The 20,525-nt window shown below is 34.8% G+C and overlaps 1 protein-coding gene across 1 annotated transcript in view; it reads left to right on the top strand.

The window, feature by feature from the left end:
- The window catches only part of LOC113058655 (neurobeachin-like), a 220,543-nt gene that overhangs the window by 51,200 nt on the left and 148,818 nt on the right, over positions 1 to 20,525 (top strand). The window contains exons 7-13 of the mRNA XM_026226760.1: positions 1,660 to 1,779; positions 2,633 to 2,779; positions 7,632 to 7,829; positions 8,030 to 8,163; positions 8,896 to 9,004; positions 10,070 to 10,222; positions 12,478 to 12,646. Of these exons, the coding sequence (XP_026082545.1) occupies positions 1,660 to 1,779; positions 2,633 to 2,779; positions 7,632 to 7,829; positions 8,030 to 8,163; positions 8,896 to 9,004; positions 10,070 to 10,222; positions 12,478 to 12,646 (1,030 nt within the window). The remainder of the gene's footprint in view (positions 1 to 1,659; positions 1,780 to 2,632; positions 2,780 to 7,631; positions 7,830 to 8,029; positions 8,164 to 8,895; positions 9,005 to 10,069; positions 10,223 to 12,477; positions 12,647 to 20,525) is intronic.

The following is a 20,525-nucleotide window of genomic DNA, read 5'->3' as shown; positions in this document are numbered from 1 at the left end:
TGTGTTTAATGTGCATGTACTGTAAGTGTTTAGTGTAAATATTATAAGTGATGTGATTCAGACTTCTTGTGATCCATCTAATGATTAAAACGACATTTCATTGTTTTATAAGAGTTTAAGAAGCCACATTTCTTTGGATTAATCATATTTTCATTCGCATGGACGGTAAATGAACTGTTTAATTCTTCTGATCTCCAGTGCTTTAGACTTCTCTAGGGTTTTTATTTATTTTTCTTTTCTTCTTCCTAATTACAGCTTTGAAATTTTGATTTAGTGACTTAATATGAGCGGTAACAGGCATTATAGCAACTCTATTAGATTTTGTATGTGGTTTTGTTTTGAGGATTAAAGAACAACAACAAATGGCAATAGAGAAATATCATAGTTCATGCATATATGCATGTGTTTGTCAGAACAGCTAAATGGATATGTTTTCATGTTGATTTAAAAATGAACTAGTATGAAAGAGAAAATGATTAAAAACAGCTCTGTTGCATGTTGCGTTGCTTTAAAAATATACAACAAGCAGCATGCTTTTTGTCCTGAATGATGTGAGCTTCAGTGTGTTTGAAACACTGCACCATATTGTGACATGTCATGTGGTGGCACATTGACAGAAATGTAATGACCCTTGTCTCCTGCTAAGTAACCTGCCTTTACTTCCTCACTTTCATTTCCTCTCTGCCTCTGTCTGCTTCCACTCCTCTCCTCTCTTCTCTTCTCACTCAAGATCTGATGTATTATTTATATCTAAATGCAAATTTAGCTGCATTAGACCTTCTGCTGGCTGCCCATGAAAATGGTTTTGGGTTGAAATGCATGCTTCCAGGGCCAGAAAAAAAAAAATGGAAATCTGTAATTTTTCCCGATCTTCCTGATTTCATAAACTATTGTATCATTTACTCGTTAAAGGTACACTCTACTTTTTTTTTTTTTTTTTAAATAAGCTCGTGTTCCAACTCCCCTAGAGTTAAAGAGTTGAGTTTCACCATTTTTTGAATCCATTCAGCCGATCTCCGTGTCTGGCGGTAGCACTTTTAACTTAGCTTAGCATAGATCATTGAATCTGATTAGACCATTAGCGACCCCCTCAAAAATGACCAAAGAGTTTTCATTTTTATGTTTCCTATTTAAAACTTGACTCTTCTGTAGTTACATCGTGTACTAAGACCGACAGAAAACATATTGATATTACGCAGCGCCTGAAAATACACGATGCACTATGTAACTTCAGAAGAGTCAAATTTTAAATAGGAAAAATATAGAAACTCTTTGGTCATTTTTGAATGAGATGCTAACGGTCTAATCAGATTCAATGATCTATGCTAAGCTAAGCTAAAAGTGCTTCCACCAGAACCAGAGATTGGCTGAATGGATTACAAATGGTAAAACTCAACTGTTTAACTCTAGGGGAGTTGGAAAATTAGCCTATTTTCAAGAAGTATTATTGGAATTAGCATTTAATTCATTTACTGTTATATTATCAGTCTATAATTTTTATGATGTATTAATGTAACTTGACAGTGTATCTATCTATTTTCTTTAGAATAACAAGCACTGATAAGTCATTGATTGTGCGAGAGAATAAAATGAAATGAAATTGTTTTTTTTTTTTAATGATGACAAAATCACAATGTAATAACTTTTTTCCTCCTCTAGTGGTACATGATTAGCATCGTTCACATCTACAACCGCTGGAGAAACAGTGAGATTCGCTGCTACGTAAACGGACAGCTTGTCTCCTATGGTGACATGGCTTGGCACGTCAACACCAACGATGTAAGACCACTTTGCTATCGCTCTCTCAGTCTGTAGCTGCCGGATGTTGTCTCAGAGTGTTATCATCACCACTGTGTGCACAGTGTGAAATTTAGTTATGAAAGATGTATTGATTTATCACAGTTTCAGAATATATACTGTAAATGACGTTTATTTCTGCTACCACATCAAGCCTATCATGCAAAAAACGTTTTCTTAATCAGTAGGTTTTGTTTATGTATATTGTAGATTTGCCTTTATATATGTTTAAGTATGAATAACTACATCCGTAAAAAAAAAAAAAATAGACACTTAACCCCTAGTTGCTCCAGAGGCGTGCGACCTCTGACATATATAGCCATTGTAAGTCTCTTTGGATAAAAGTGTCAGCTAATTGTTTTATGTTTGGAATACACACAACAAAAATTCTGATTAATAACTTGGAACACTCTAATGTAGAAACTCTGAAGCTGTCTGTGAAATACAGACCTGTTTTTATCCCAGATCAAACCTTTTATGAGATATTATCAGAGGGCTAAAAACATTTGATTAAAATTCACAGACCTTTGCCTCTGTTTTGCTGGACCTCACTGAAAGCAATGTAAGATAATTAAAAGGTTGGACCAGCAGTGCAAACCTCAGATCTCCTGGGAGTCGATTTTGATTAAACTAATAGGCAGGTTTCAGCACTGAATAACATATCTGCAATACTACATCTCAATTACGCTGTGAACCGATAATCGCTTAGTATGAAGTTTGCATACTGACGTCCACTATATTTACACACCAGCTCTCAATTTTTTTCCTTTACTATTCACTTTTGAGAGATTGCTACGGAGAACTCCAAGCTGTTTTGTTCATGTGCTTATCACAGAGCTATGACAAATGTTTCCTCGGCTCATCTGAGACCGCAGACGCCAACCGAGTCTTCTGCGGACAGCTTGGAGCCATCTATGTGTTCAGTGAAGTGTTAAACCCTGCTCAGATATTCGCCATCCATCAACTAGGCCCAGGATACAAGGTATGTATCAGATTTGCCAAAGTGCGTTACACAACAATGCTTCGCAGTCACCATTGATCTCCAAGAGATGTTATTCCTTTGTCAATGACATTTGGTTATTGATTAATGTGCATTCCAACATGATTTCACCACGCTGAGGAAATAACCACGTTTTGGAATCTCAGCTGGTCATTATTGTCCGGCTACCATGTAACAAAACTGGATATTCCAGCAGTAAAAAAAAGGTGTGAAAACTCTTTTTGTTGTCCAAAGTTTCTCAGTTTTGCTTCTTAATGAAGTCTAAGTTTATAGTCTTTCTTTCCCTTTCATGTTTCTGACCTTTTGGTGCTAATTCTCAGGGTGCTTTTGAGGTGATTTAGCATTTCATTGTGTCCATGGGGTAAACAGTGCAGGTTACTGTGATTTGTGTTTTTTTTTTTTTTTTTCAAGGCTGTATCCTTATTAAATATGAAGCTCTGTCATATTAGTAATTAGGACTCGCAGAAGTTTTTCAGTCTCATTGTGCAAAGTCTAATTTTCGCTGAAGTACCAGGCTTTGATTAGTGACTCATTATCTAAAACAATAAACCACATGCATGGAACGGAAGCATATGTATCACAAAATGCACATGGGATCAAAGCCATTGTTTATGAATGATGAGCTTTTGCTAATTTAATTTCAAATTCACCATCTCTTTTGTCTTTGCTTCACTACAGTAGTGTTTTAGTTATGGGCTGTGTAATCTACAGGGACAAGAAAGCTAATAACTTTGATTATTTTTACCTTTTGTGTTTTAAACTACCAAGTAGACATTTGCACTGGGTGTTCTCTAATCAGTTTGGGGTGGTCATTTCCCTGATTATTTGCGTTTTTAGACCTCTGGTTCACGCTGCCCCTAACTTCGTCGTGGCAGGCTGGTTGCCAGAAATAATGAGCTGTCTGCTTCAGGGAGAAAGCAATTACCCACCTCAGATGAACCTGTGAATGGAGTCTCTCGAAATCTGAAAAGAGGTTGTATCTTTCAGTGGAGTGCCAGCTATCAGGCTCCCTGTCAGCTCTTCGGCTTCGGACTGATCTACCTTGTCTAGTAATAGGGCAGAGGCCTTCAGAGTTTACGTAGCAGGGCTAGACCACAGGACCTGGCCCCCATTTGATGAAAAACACAATAAAATGGGGTTTTAATTGTGATGGAGCCACTATAAGCATTACTGAATTCTGAATGACTGCTGAATTCAGTCATTGTTTTGTTTTTTGTTTTCCTTTGTTTTGGCTTGGTTTAGGTGTTCTCAAGTCATGTTAGTTAAAAATAAATCGTAAATATTTTTCCCTCTGTTTTTGTTTTGCTTTTTTGCTTTACTTCATTTTTGTTTTGCTTTGTGTTTTTCTTTACTTTGCGTTGGGTTTGTTTTGTTGTTCTCAAGTCGTGTTAGTAGAATAAATCTTAAATAGATTTTTTTCTGTTTTTGTTTTGTTTTGCTTTGCTTTTCTTTCTTTCGTTTTTTTTTTTTTTTTTGCTTTGCTTCATTTTTTGTTTTGTTTGTGTTTATCTTTGCTTTGCTTTGCGTTGGGTTGTTTTTGTTGTTCTCAAGTCGTGATAGTTGAAATAACTATTAAATAGCTCCCCCCCCCCCCAGTTTTCTACCCTTGTATTTAATGACTTCTGTTTCCTGCCCTCAACATTGATTTTACACCATTATTTGTTCTGTTGGCTTTTCTTAGCCTTTATGCAGAGTAACTGCCCGGACACGCATGGTCTTCTGTGATTAATGTGACAGATCTAAGGATGACTTGATTAGTGACTCACCAGAAAGGGCAGTCTTATGTTGCAGCTGCATAAAAACACTGACCCCCAATCAGACTTGTGGTCTTGAATTAACTTAGTCTCAGATTAGCAGTTTTCAGTGTTACTTGATCCTTCAGAAATCCTTCTGATATACTGATTTGGAGCTCATGTGGAAACCATGATTCTTTTTTAAATAAAGTTGAAGGGGTCATTCAATATATTTTTTTATTATTTTTTTACTTTTCTCTGAGGTCCACATATAATCATAATTTGTACATCAATATACATCATAATTTAGAAGTAAAAGGCTATTTACTAACCTTCCCTCATCTAAACACTATGTTTGAATAAGCATGGCAGATTGTAGACTCAGAAGTAAATGTCCACTGCTATGATTGAAACAGTATGTTTGATGGACATAGATGGACACTGCTGTGATTTAGGTAAAATAAAAAAGCGTAAATGCTTAGTACATATCAAACTATCTGTAATAACAGGCAAAACAATAGTGATCACCTAATAAAAACAGTTACTCACACTTGTGTGGTGCGACATTATTGTCGGATCCAATATATCTGGCACAGCATCGTCCTTTAGTTTCAGTATTGCAGAAAATTCTGGTTAGAATTGTGCCTTGTTTGTAAAGAAATCCATGGTGAAATGAAGTGAACAAAAGACCAAGTTCCTACTGACACAGTCTGGATCATCATTAAAAATAAAGTTCTTCCACTCTTTCCCGATGTTAGGATCTGATGGAAGGATGTGCAAATACTGTGTTTTTTTTTTCAGAACTTTGCTTTGAACAGCATCTTGTTGTCTTCTGATCATCTTTATCGTTTGATTTTTGTGTAGACCTGCGTTTGCTTCTCTCATTATTAACTATAAATGTGCTAATCAGTTATAGATTCACGCTTTGGGCACACCCCCTAACTCCACCCCCACCCTCTCCTCTGCTGATGTCATCGTCCATTGCGATGTTTCATTGTAGATATCGTCCGATGCCAAATTTGTAGACATCGCCCAACCCTAATTGGATTGAAGCAGTACTAGTCCCTTTCTTTGTCTTTCTCCCTTTTGTCAGGGAAGACAGATGCACTATTGCTATTGCAAAGTCTCACTAGGAGAAAACATGTGAGCATTACATCAGTTTCTGACAAAAGTGTTTCAGACGTTACGCCGACATTCTGTCAGGTTTATTTTCTTCTCATGCTGTGCTTTCAGCTTTTTTGCAAAACTGTCAGCATCCATTAACATGCTGTGGTATTTATTTTCCAGTCCGTCTAGAGGATTTTGAGATTTGCTTTGTGCTCTATCATATGTTTGCAGCAGCAACCTGACCAGCAACAGGTGACATTTAGCCTATCTCTGTTCAGCAAGCAGAGTAAACCAAACAACATCTTTTCAGGTCAAAATAAGCATACAGACCAGCAAATCTGATATGTGTTTCTTTTTCTCTTTCTATTCTCCATTTTCAAAAGAATAAAGATAACAATAAAGCTAACCAACAGCTAAATAGATATATTTTTTATTTGTATATAATGCTATATTTAATTTGCTCACAAATTTAAAAAAAAATAAATATATATTATATATTTTTTTTAATCAAGTTTATTGCCTTGGAAACTGTATCCACATGGCAATAATCTAACGACAACAAGTTAATTACAAACACCCTCATCTTTAAACAGACACTGGTTCACAGTTAGTACATGGATAATGAAATATGAATATAAAGAGCCAAGTCGTTTCTGAATGTAGAGGTTTATGTCTGTTCAGAATTGAAAATTAAAATCAGTAGTTGTTTTTTAATCTTTGTTTATGGTAATTTTAGGTAACACTTTATTTTAAGGTGTCCTTGTTACACGTTAATTATACTTACTATTATAATAACAATTAACAATGCATAATTACATGCAAGTGAACCTAAGCCAGATTCTAATCATATAAGTACAAGTACAGTAATTCATTAATATTACTTAATACTTAAACGTTTAATTACACTGTAACAAGGATACCTTAGAATAAAGTATAACCTAATTTTACATAACATTTACGGCAGCTTTACATCAAATTTGATTAAAAATGTCAAGTAGCTCAGATGACATTAATGGAAATAATGAATGAACTGATTGAAATAAATCATATGACAACAAAAATGTGGTGCGGAACTATTAGAATTATTTATTGTTGTTTTATACAAATATAGCAAGAAATAAATTATTTATTTCACACTATGCACACATTTTTTCAGTATTGGAAAATATAAAAGAACGGCATGTATAGGAAAGATAAAACTTTTATATTATTATTACAGTCTTAACTGTCATTTTTAACCAATCTAATGCATCCTTGCTGAATACAAATATACATTTTGTTAAAAAGATTGAACACTAGTGCATCACTACAAAAATATGTAGTAAAATATTTAATTTTCAACAATAAAATAATGTGTCACAAAAAATATTTTCAAACAACGAAAATAATAAGAAATGTAAAAAATCAGCATATTAAAATGATTTCAGTTTTGAACATAGAACATTTAATGTGCATCTTTGGGGAAAATAAGGTTTTCTGCCCTTAATTGTGTATAGAATGATATTCAGACATGCTCATGCATGCACACACACACACACATCTGGTCACATCTGGATGACATCATCACCCGGGGTGTGCTGCAGGTGTTGGGCCGTAGGCCTTTGATTCAACAGAACACGAACAATCTCATGAATGATAATTCAGTCGGGGGATTCCCACATCGCCCCTACTTCATCTTCATGATTATTTCATGTCACCAAGCTCATTTATTATTCATCATGCTCCCACGACTTTGGATAAGATTTAATCACTCCATAAAAAGTATCTTCTCCTTTTCATGCAAGGAATAGTAAATCCTTTAATAAGCTCATAGAGCAATATGATTTAGATACTATTTTAAGACATGTTAAATTTACTGTACATTGTCATATTTGGTGAATTATCTCACCTTTGTCTCACTTGACATGTCTCACTTGTGTTATGCACCTTTTAGAGTCAAATTTAGACCAGATCTTCTTTCTGTGTTGGTCTATATTTCTCTCTTTACCCCTTAGAGCACCTTTAAATTTAAATCAGAGAGTGATATCCACCTGGCTGACCATCATAAGCAAGTTTTGTATGACGGGAAGTTGGCAAACAGCATTTCCTTCACTTACAACGCCAAAGCCACAGACGCTCAGCTCTGCCTGGAGTCCTCACCCAGAGAAAACCCGTCCATATTCGTGCATTCGCCTCATGCTCTAATGCTACAGGTAAATGTCTGCTTAATGCTTTGAGACTGCGTTCTACTTTCTTAGTGCTACAGTAAATAAACCCCATAATGGTTTGTCATGTCACTAGTTAATTAGATGCTGCATTGTTTAGCTAATATTACAAGATAATGCAAAAAATTACTGAATGCATCCACCACTACTTTCTAATTCATTTGATTTTTCCTTCTTTTTCTTTATAGGATGTGAAGGCCATCGTTACACACTCCATTCACAGTGCCATTCACTCCATTGGTGGTATCCAGGTGCTGTTTCCTCTCTTTGCACAGCTGGATTTCCATCAGCAAAGTGAAAGCCAAGTGGAGAACACAGTGTGGTAAGGATCACTCAGTAAGGATGCATTCAGTTGATTGAAGTCATTTTTTTCAAATAAATGCTGATTTATGCTGATTAATCTACTCTTTAAATCCGGAATAAATACAAAATCAAACATAAAAAAATCCAAATATATGCAGCATATATGTTCTCAACCATTTCATCAAATAGCATATTAGAATGTAAGCTAAAAATTCAGCTTTGGTTTCACAGAAACGTGTGTGTTTTTGATCTAATAAATGCACCCTTGTTATGCTTCAGTGTTTCAAAAACATGAAATAATCTTGCCAACCCCAAAACTTTAAACAGTAGGATTTATTTATTTATTTATTTTTGTATTTTATGGCCAATAACTAGTAAATGTTAGATATAAAAATTCTAATAAAACACTAAAATTAAAATTTAGGCATCAAAATTAATATTTATTTTGAGATTTGTTAAACATTAAATTTAAGTGTTATTAAATAATAGTGTTTTTAAACATCAACTGTAGGTTCGGTTTAGATGACGACAGAGGTAATCTAAATATAAATGAATCCACAATTAAATATCCAATTTTAGCTGATACGGATAAATGAAATAATAATAATATCAGCCAATAACCTAAGCAATATATCAAGTGCAGGATGTTTTTACCATCCATTCCATCAATATTTGGTCAGCAAGTCAATGCAGATTTTGGATCTGCATAGTTTACCCAGTATATTTGTGTAATGAGATGTTTTCTGTACAGTTCTACACTCCTGGCCTTCCTGTTCGAGCTACTCAAGAGCTCCGTGGCAATGCAAGAGCAGATGCTTGGTGGGAAGGGTTTCCTGGTAATTGGGTACCTGCTGGAAAAGGTGATGTCACTGTTTTCTTTGTTTTTCTTTATATTTAGATTGGTTAAAGCTGAAGTGTGCAATTTTTTTTTAAAACAGAATTTCAAAAATAATTTAGAAATAAGTTTTCCCCAACCATTGTTCAGACAAATTGGTAGTTCTATGGCCAGGAGCATTGGTTGAGCCATAGCTATTATGTTGGGCCAGTCAACTAAACAGAATAATGTTTAAAGCACCACATTGTTTACACTCTTTGGGGAAATCAGCTTATATGAATGTCTTATACTTGTGCATTAATTTGGATAAGAGAATGTATTTTAACACTAAATATCTTAAAAACAGCAAAAACTCAAGGGATTTTGATGTGTAATGGACAAATTGTGCGTTTGCTCGATTCACAAATACTTGCTCCTTTCTTTAAAAGGGTAAAAGAGTATTAATATTTGTGCTTTTCTGAAGGAGTTGTCATGACCTTGATTGACTCAAGCTTTTGTAAGCATGAGCTGAAAAAAAAAAAAATGCATTAAATTCACTTGCTAGGAATGGTGCATTTATGGTTGATGAATGGCAAACACACACTTCACCATTTCTATGGTGAACGCTAGTTACACAGCGTTATTATATTCCTCCCTGTCCATGGGTTTATTGCAATGACATACAAATTAACCCAGTGTCATTATGTTCTTTTCTGCTCGCTATCTTTACTTATTTATAGCTGTCCTTTTTTCATAGTCTCCATATACCCTTGGCTTCATCTGAAGTTGGCTTTTGAGTAAAAGACTCATTCTGTCATTTAACAGCAGCAGCTGTAAATCTGAGCTACATGACCCATTCACTCTTAGCCAGCCATCTGTTTGTGTCTCTTTTACTCACTCCTGTGTCACACCACGCACATGTCTGGACCTCAGCTGCCAGCTGAGACTAACAACACAGAAAGTCTCTATAAAAAAAGTCAAAGTCTTTGTTTAGCTGCAAAGTCAAGTGACGGCTTCAAGCTTTAGATGTTGGTTGGTTCACTTATTTTATAAGGAAACTGAGAATTAGAGGTTGGTTTGGGAGACAAAAAATCTCATAATTGTTTCTCAGGCATCTCGAATACACATCACCCGGGCCGTTGTGGAGCAGTTCCTCGCTTTCGCCAAATACCTGAACGGCCTTAGCCATGGTGTGCCTCTCCTCAAGCAACTCTGTGACCATATCCTGTTCAACGCAGCTATTTGGATTCACATACCCGCAAAGGTGAGCAAGGGCATGTCTTTTCCAGAAGATACTCAGGTATGTCCCGATGAAATATGACAGCAATTAGGAGATTCTGAGTACACTGGTGTCAGGAGACCGCAGTGACCCGTCAGATGAGCACAGGGTAACATTTGCAGAAGAAAACATGAGGCAGAGAATGAACTCTTTAGTGTTCACATTAGAACAAACTAAACTCAACATGTGCTGTGTCTGAAGATTTTTTTGTCCGACGTCACAGGTTTATTGATTATCAAACAGAACATTTTGTTCAGTGCATTCTCATTGAATATCTTTTTCACTTGAAATTAAAGTAGAAGTAAAATAAGTGTTTATATCTCTCCTTTTTATATCGACTTTGATACCAATCTCTCTTGGTTAATAAGTTTCATGTTGTGTCATCTAAAAAGCAGACACTTCTTTGCTCAAGGAAAGCTTAATACTGAAATAGCTTACTGCTCCCAAACTGCTTCTTGTTCTTCAGGATTTTTGACAATGACAACTTCACAGTCTGTCACCTCATTCACCAGAAAATCACAGCCATGAAGAAAAGTGAGAGTTTTCTTTAAAAAAGATTTACAATTCAGTGTCTTGTGAGCATTTGCAGTGTTGTCACAGATGGCTGGTTGATTTAGAGTGACGTTCAAGCTTTGAATATTTTTATTTTTTTAATTCGACCCTGTTTTGTTATGACCCATGAAGGAGAGGATGAGGCGTTCCTAAAAGAGGCCAGACTCTGTGCTGCTAATATGTGTTGCTCTGCACGGCTGCTGACTGTCAGGATTAAATAAAGGAGAGACCATAACACATACGGGATCAAAACAAAAACCATTGGTCCAAAAGGAGAGAGATGGTCGGATAGATGAATGATGGGACAAAAAAGAAAGAATAAAAGAAAAAAGAAGAGAAAAGGAAAAAAATTTGTGACAAAAGAAAGGGGAGAAAATAAATAAAATGAAAACTTAACAGATAAAAGAAAAAAGCAAACATAAAATAAAGATAAGAGAAGGTGAAAATCAACAGCTAGATGAAGAAAGAAAGAAAAAAAGAAAGAAAAGAAAGAAAGAGGAAAGGAAGTAGAAGGAAGCATCCAAAAGGGACAAAACTGAGACAGAAAGAAAAATGGATATGGATGATGGAAGGAAGAAATATAGAAAGGGAAAAAAGTGAAAGAAAAAAGATGTGAGAAAAAAAAAGAAATGACAAAAGATGGGAAGGAAAAAGAAAATTAAAAAAATATTTATATATATATATGAAAACTGAACAGCTAGATGAATGCATTGGAAAGAAAGAAAGAAAGAAAGAAAGAAAGAAAGAAAGAAAGAAAGAAAGAAAGAAAGAAAGAAAGAAAAGAGCAAAGGAGGCTGAAGGAAGCACGAAAAAGGATAAAAAGAGGCAGAAAGGAAAAATGGGTATATGGATGAAAGAGGGAAGACAGAAAGGGAAAATAAAGAGAATGAAAGAAAAGAAGTGATGAAGAAAACAAAAGAAGGAAAAAAAGGTAGGTAGTACAGAAAGAATGACAAAAGAAAAAGGGAAGAAGATAAAAGTAAAGGAGAAAAAAACAAGAAAAAAGAAAACATGGATAGATGAATGAATACAAAAAAAGCAAGGATGGAAGGAAGGAGTACATTGTAGGAGAAAAACATGAAGAGACATGAAAAGCAAAGAGAGGAAGTGAACAGAAAGAATGAGAGAGAGCGAGAGAGAGGGAGTGTGAGACTAGTCGAGGATAATGAACTGAGCAGCACAAGCAGCAGCAGCAGCAGTGCTCTCTCCTCAGGCCAGAGGAGTTCATGGACTTGCATCATGTTTTTGATCCTCCCTCCATTCCTTCCCATCATCCCTTCCTGTCCTCACTGGAGAGCCCAGTCTGCCTGCATGTGTGGCCTGTAATTGGATGAGTTATGCCATCAGCGTTTTTTGTCCTCCTGCAGCGCATCACTAGTCAGGCCTGACCTGCTGCTCACAAACAAGCCACAGCACCTTCTGACTTTCGGCTTCACCCTAAAATATTAACCATATCTGCTGGTCTGCAGCAGAGCTAGCCGGGTCAGAGGTGTCGCTCCCATAGATATCCAACAAGAAATGAATTGTAATGAGGGATCTTGGGATGCAGTTAAGAAGCAACAGAAAGACAATGAAAAGTAATCATCAGTGTTTTGTATTCTTATCTGAGGCAGCTGTAACCTTTTGTAACCGTGTGTGTGTGTGTGTGTGTGTGTGTGTGTGTGTGTGTGTGTGTTGCTGTTGTTCAGGTGCAGCTCTCACTGTACACGTACCTCTCAGCAGAGTTCATTGGCACAGCAACCATCTACAACACCATCCGTCGAGTGGGGACTGTGCTGCAGATCATGCACATCTTGAAGTATTACTACTGGGCTGTGAATCCGGCCCACATCAGTGGCATCACAGCCAAAGGCCTGGGTCTGTACACACACACACACACACACACACACACACACACACACACACACATATACACGTTTAATTTTGTGAAAAGTGGGGACATCTCTTAGGTGTAATGGCATTTATACTGTATAAACTGTATATTCTATGGCCCTACACCTAACCTTAACCCTCACAGGAAACTTTGTGCATTTTTACTTTCTCAAAAAAACTCATTCTGTATGATTTATAAGCGTTTTGAAAAATGGGGACATGGGTTATGTCCTCATAAGTCACCTTCTCCTTGTAATACCTGTGTCATACCCATGTCATTATACAGAGTTGTGTCCTGATACGTCACAAAAACATGCGCGCGCACACACACACACACACACACACTTTCTATCTTAATAAATTAATCTAAATTCATGTAAATAATATACAATGAACAATAATAAACAAACTAATGTTTTTAGACCTAAACATTATATATAAAGGTATATATAGATTGCATGTTTTATTTAATATTTTTTACAGTTTACAGCCACTATTTAATAATGTATTACAATTTGGTATTCTGTTAATTACTTTTCTGAAGCAATAAAGGAACAAAAATGGAGTGACACCTATTAGGTATGATTATTAAATATGTAAAATAATACATTACTTTTATTAATTATTGTTAAACAAATTCCAAAACATGTTTTTCGGTGGTACTTTGGAAAATTGTGACATTTTAATTTTAATTTGAACATTTTTAATTCATTTTTATTCTGTATCATTTTTCTTTAAAAAACACTTGTAACCTTTGACCAAAGTTATTGCAGGAATAAAAATGGCCAAACATATATTTAACTTCCATATGCTTACTATTACCTGCAGTCATGTTAACCATTCAGTATCACTCGTATGATATACTTTATAATAATAATAATCATATTAATACATTGTATTATTATGTATTCATGTTGGTTATTTTATATTTTTTAAAATATATATTTCTTGCTAAAAAATAACAGAATTACTTAAGTCAAGTTTTTAAACTATATTCAAACATGCAAACATGAAATAAATATAAACTAAAACAACCTAGTAGGGACACTAATTCAGGGTTAAGTTTTTCAGCAGGTTGGTCTCATGTTTCTGAGAGTGACTTTTAATGTAGTTTAGCATTGTTGAATTACATAAAACTTTGACTGTTTTACCACCTCACCTCAGTCAATCTTCCACTTTGACTAAAAGTGTTTTATGTGAACTCCCCATGCACCCACAAGTGCTTCTCATGGACTCTTTCTGTCTCCTCGTCATGTCCGCAGTTATTATGAGTGACGACATTGGCTCGGATTTTCACCCCGCCGCTGTCACCTCCTGATGAGAAGCAGCACTTTTAAATAATCCAAGCTTCATGCTGGTCCTTTTCCCTAAAATTTGGCACAATTTCTCTCTCCCACCAATTCAGCCATGCTTTAAACCCTTTGTACAGAGGTAGAAAAGAGCACAGAAGAGTAATAACCCATGAAAGCTTCACACTGTGATAGACACTAAAGTATCCATGTGGGCTGAATTCCACATGGCTCACCTTGGGAAGCACACAACTAGCCTTTCATGGCTGAAAATATCCTTTTCTTTTTGTCTCTTCACTGCCTTTTTTATAGATCGTGGCTTTTAACTGTACTTTTCTATTCTTTCCTGTCTTATAACACTTTCAGGTGCACACTCTCTTTCCTCTGTTCTATTCTGTTTCTCTTTCCTCATGCAAGAGCGTCCACTGTTCTATCTGTAAAAACAAATCCTGCTGAAGCTGAAAGCACCCACAGCTAGAATCTTTTAGACTTTCATGTCCTCTGAATAATTCACAAATATTCTCTGAATAAATCACTCTCTTTAAGGTCAGGAGTTTGTTTTATGCTCTCGACCATTTTAGAACAATTTAGTTGTTTGTTAAAACACAGAGAGGCAGAAATTGCCTCAAGAGATAATTCTGCATAATTTGACTGTCTATACAGGAATTCATGTTAGCCTGATGGCGTTTAGTGACTTTAATAAGCAGAAGACAGACAGATTAAAAGGATTTCAGAGATGCAGCATGCTTGCACATTCACTGTGGGACTGGGAAATCTAATTGTTCTCAATTATTTGTTTTATTCTGCTCCTGCAAGGTTTTGTGATCTGGATTCTGTGCAAAATATGAGCAAAGCATAACCATAGCTGATATTGCACAAAAGGAAGCATCAAGAGCTATAGATTACAATTTAGCACCAGGGATGCATGGCTACTTTTGAATATTCAGTGCTTATTTTTGCAGAGCTTTTTGTTTTAGTCGTAAGTGTTATCTTTTGACAAAAATATCCTTTAAGTATAGTTACCAAATCATCAACTGCATCTCATTTTTAGCTGGCAAACACATTTGGTAACACTTTAAATTAGGGATTAATTCTTAATGTAAACTAGTCGCTTATTAGCATGCAACATAACAACTACCTTACTAACGTAAAAATAGATAATAATAATACATTTATCACAAATAAAACACATTTTCATAAAAATAAAAGTAAATAAATACAGTTTTAGCAGCCAATTCTCCAGTTTTCAGTGTCACATGATCCTTCAGAAACCATTCTTATATGCTGATTTGATGCCCAAGAAACATTTCTTATTACTATCAATGTTAAAAATAGTTGTGCTTCTTAATATTCTTGAGGAAAACATGATTTTCAAACATGTTTTGAAAGGTAGAAAGAATTAAATCTTTAAATGTTAGTATTTTGTCTAATTAGTCTTTGATCAGTTTTGTCAGTCCTTGTTAAATGTAAGTATTAATGAAGAATATATATATAATAATCATACTGATCTCAACCAGTTGATCGGTAGTGTATTTGTCTGTAAATTTGTTGACGAGGCGCTAGAGACACACGGGAGATACAGCTGCACAGATAAATGCTGAAATGAATCGACTACATGTTCTTCGGACGCATTGAGCTCACGGTTATCTATCATGGTCTATTATTCTCTGTGCCTGCTGCTTTTCAAGACAAGATAGTATTTCATCTTCTTTATTCTTAATAATCTTCAATAGTAAATGTGTATGATTACTGTGTAATCTTCGTTAGATATACCATCTGTCTTTATCACAATCTGAAATGATTCTAGTGTGTTTCATGTGAGCCTGAAGAAAGAGTAACTAATTGTCTGAGGGATAGTAATAGCAAATCTTCACAGATTGTCATGATTTGCTTTTCTCCAGGTTTTTTTTTTTTTTTTTTGCTATCAATAAAACCCTCCACTTCTAAATTAGGGAACTTGGTGAGTTTTTTTTATTCCTTTTTTTTTTTCACGAAGCGATATATGGGTAAGCCTGTAATTTGGCTTAGTAGTAGATTGGATTTCTGATTTAGCTGAAGCTTTTTTGTGTTGTTAGCCCGTGAGCCTTGTTTGGATTCCACACACAAACAGAATCAGATCGCCGCTGTAGTTGAATGGTGCAGGGGTGGCCTGGGACTTTTTTTCTAATTTAAAAAAAAAAACTTTTTATTCCTAGTGGTCAGAGGTAATGCTGTTTTTAAGGATGCCAGGGACTGGAAATACACTTAAAGCACTTAAACTTGACTTATGCTGTCTATGAATGTAGAAGCAATGTAGTAAAATATTATTTCATACTGAGAGTTTCATGTGGAGGTTAAGATGTTGTAAATAACATAAGTTTATGTGACAGAAACCTTTTTAATGCAAGTTAAGACAAATGAGCCTATGTGAACATCTATGGCAGTATATATAAAACGTTTGGGGTCAGTAAGATTTTTAAAATGTTTTTAAAATGTTTCTGGAAGGATGCATTTATTTAATCAAAAATACAGGAAAAACAATAATGTTGTGAAATATTATTGCAATATAAAATAAATGTTTTCTATTTGAATATATTTTAAAATGTGATTTATTTTTAGACATCTTAGATGAATTTTCAGCAGCCTTTACTCTGTCACGTGATCCTTCAGAAATCAAATTAATATGCTGCTAAAGACATATTGTTATTAGGGCCGGGACTCGATTAAAAAAATTAGTCTAATTAATTAGAGGCTTTGTAATTAATTAATCGAAATTAATCGCATTTTAATCGCATATAAATATTTGACCTGAGAACAGTGAGAAGTATTTTTTTTCACAGATTTATAGTATACCATTGAATAATGACTGAATACATAAGCTTAAGCAACAAAATATTGTTTATTTTTGTTCAACCAAGTCTAGCAGACCAGTGCAATTTTTGCCATGAAGTGTAGCAATAGCATATTTAGAGACAATTTAGAAATAGTACATTACAGAAATTCAGGAAGCTTATATGTGCTGAAACCTTCTGTAAAGTAAAACACAATACTGTCAATTACATTCAGAACATTGGAACACTGACTATTAGAAAACATCTCTCTGTTGCTTAAGAGGCCATAACATACTAAGTCCAACTCTCAATAACCTTGGCCAAAACAATAAAGAGTTCAATATAAACTGTTGCACAGACAAAATAATACATAGTTCAACATAAAGTGTAAAGTCCACGCTAGCTGCTATATGTTTTGCGTTGAGGTGATACTTGAGGCTCGATGTGCTGCTGCGGTGATATGCGAACGCTAGTTGGTGCTCCAGTATAGTCGGTCCCGCCGAAACTCATCCAGTGAGAAACGTTCCGCGGTGCAAAAATACGTTATTAAAAACACGGGAATTTTTTTTCCTGTAATTAATTAATCTTAGTTAACGCGTTATTTTTTGTGTAATTAATTAATCTCAATTAACGCGTTAAAGTCCCGGCCCAAATTGTTATTATACATTTTGTTGCATTACTTATTTCATTTTATTTTGATCTATTTTTAAATAATGTAAAAAAAATATATTCTACAATCAACAGAAACTGAAAATGAAAAGAACAGCATTTATTTTTAACTAATATTTTGTAACAATGCAATTGTCGTTTTTGTTGTTGTTGTTTTGTTTTTGTTTTTTTTGGTTCTGAGACAGATCTATATATATATAATTCATTCATTCATTTAAAATGTTAATAAAGCAGATCTTTGGAAATAATAACAAATTCAGGAATTGTGATATTTTTGAAGAGAGTAGTACAGATTTGCTAGCACTTTCACTCAGATATTGAATTTTTCTTATTGTTCAGGCTGACATTAAACAACACATGTGTACACACAAAAACCCACAAGTGCAGAAGATGAAGGACTTATCTTATCTCAAAGAACAGCTGGCACTGAGATTAATACACCATCATGAACCTCCAAACCCCCGTGACACACAAAGAAACACACAAACACGTTTCACAGTCACTCCAGGTGAAGAGGTCTTTGAGCAGCTCTTCTAAAGCATGTAAAATAATTTGTCTGTGGCTTGCCAAGTAGGTGGTTCTCTGTGGCAGTCCACATTGATTTATTCTTCATATGTCAAATGCAGGTTTATTTATTTATTTATTTATTTTTATTTATTTTTTCCCCACAAAGGAATGGGTTATAGAGAAAGCAGTATAACATAATGAAGTGTTCAATTACTGCAACAAAGAGTTCTGTTTTACATTGTAGTCACATCAGCTAACCACAAACCTTTCTCTCTCTCTCACACACTCTTTCTCTAAAAGCAAGACCTCACAGATTAAAGTCATGCATCACTCCTGCTTATTGTTTTCAACAGCACAGACAGTCTTTTCTCAACAGTGTTTTGGAAAACATAGAAAGACTCCCTCAAGAAGCATCAAGCAGACAAGCGAACAGTCCTTTTGTGCATACTTAACTTTAGTTCTTGCATATAACAAACCTCAGTACTCGAGACGCTGATAGAGCTGTCTGTAGATGTTTGTGCAGTTAAATCGAGTGTGTTGTCGTTTGGTTAGCTAGTTGGAGAAACATGTTGACAGTTGAAACATATTTAAACTGTTGCCTTCTTGTTACTACAAACTGGTTCTGAAGAGAAGGAATGTAGAAGAAGACAGTTTATGTTAAAGGAATAGTTCATCCAATAATGAAAATGTATAGAATTATAGCATTCATAACTTGCTCACCTATGAATCCTCTACAGTGAATTGGCGCCATCAGAATGAGAGTCCAAATAGTCGATAAAAGCATTACAATAAGTACTCCACACCACTCCAGTCAATCCAGTAAAACGTCTCTTGAAATGACAAGTTGTGTTTGTAAGAAACAAATTCACTATGTTTTAACTTCAAACTAGTTTGCCCGGCTAAAAATATGAGCCATTTGTTCATAATATTACTTTCTTTAGTGAAAAAGTGATCTTGTCTGAATCAGAAGCGATGGAATTTTCACTGAAGAAAGTGATATTATGGATTATGGTATTTTGGCAAGAAGTGAGGGAGTATTTACGTTCATGTACTTATGTAAAGTTACTCACCTTTGTTAATGCTTAGCCGGTCAAAACCCAAGTCCAGTTCTGCTGTGTGAAAGCTTTGTGTGAAACTCCAGGAGCACGATTACATTTCCCTCCTTTTGACTTCATTTTCCCAAGTCGTATTATGACTCCAAAACAAATTACAGCATATCTTCTGTGGCCTGGATTAACATTTACACCCTCTGAAGGGATCGTTTTTAATTTAATTTCTGTATATGTCCTGCAGATCTGTTTTGATACGTGCTGCAGTTTGGGCCGATCTTAAGGATGATCGGATGACTTAAGAGTGCACCGTGTGAGAGTACAAATTCATCGATTATCTGTTTGACGCCATGGCAGATTTATTATTCTTTTGCAAATAAGAGACAGCGTTTGCAGTGAGTTTTCATATTCAAAATCAATTAAATGGTACGGGAAGAAGTGTTTTTAATTAAAAGAGATATCAGTCATTCTATTGATCGGTTTAGTTTTGCTTTAATCATGACTTTGATCTTCTGATGAGATCCAGTAGACAGCCAAATTTTTTACAAATACATTTTTCCCTTTGTTTTGCTCAATTTGGAGAAGAACTTGGCACCAATCTATGGCCAGTTGCTCCAAAGTCTCTTAGATTGCAGATTATGTTGTTTACTAATGAAATGATATGTTTGATGTTATTTTTATTACTATAATGACAGTGCTGATTAATGTGGGCTAAGGAATCTATTTTGTTTAGATTTTTAGGGGGGTTCTATTTTAGAGAGAAATATGCATGCTTTATATAATCACTCAACATATTGACCGGGTAGGTAACATCCCATGATCTCACTCTAAAAAGTGCTTGCTTTAAAGATCATCACATTGAATTAAGGATGCAGACAATGTAAAATCAATTGCAGATGCTTAAACTAAACTAGATAATATTTTTAATAAAAGCAATGCTAATCTTGTCAATGAAATGATTGATGAAATCTTTACTGTTGTTGTTTGTTTTCCGTTATCAACATTAAAGGCACTTTTGACAATAATTAAAATATGTTGGAGCTGTAAGAGCTGAACCCTGGTAAACTGATTAAAATCGCTTTACTCGTGAGTTGATTAGTTCAGTCAAATGCGTATTCTGCAAATGATATTAATCAGTTACGCCTACAACACAAGCATAGTATTTATTTTGCACAGACAATGAAGCTAATACACAGATCTACATGTGTCAGTCATATTTCAATATTGTAAACAGTCTCTAATTGTTTTTTGTTAGGTGACAATACTTATAATTAATCTGAAGATGTTTTCATTACATGTATTTTACCAAACTTACCTGTCTAATACATGTCGAAGTTAACATGTTTTACAGTATTCAATTAATTTAAGTCATTTTGCACATAGTTGCCAACTAAAATAATTTAAAACAAGTTAAATACTTAAATCATTCGGATAAAATTAGCTTAATTTAAAGCATAGGACAAAAACTTGGATGAAAAATTAAGAAAATTGAGTGTATTTATTCAATGCATGTTTGGATAATTTAATATCCACTTTAATA

Source organism: Carassius auratus, chromosome 40, assembly GCF_003368295.1.
Source record: "Carassius auratus strain Wakin chromosome 40, ASM336829v1, whole genome shotgun sequence".
Lineage (NCBI taxonomy): Eukaryota > Metazoa > Chordata > Actinopteri > Cypriniformes > Cyprinidae > Carassius > Carassius auratus.
This window is presented reverse-complemented; position numbering and strand designations above follow the sequence as displayed.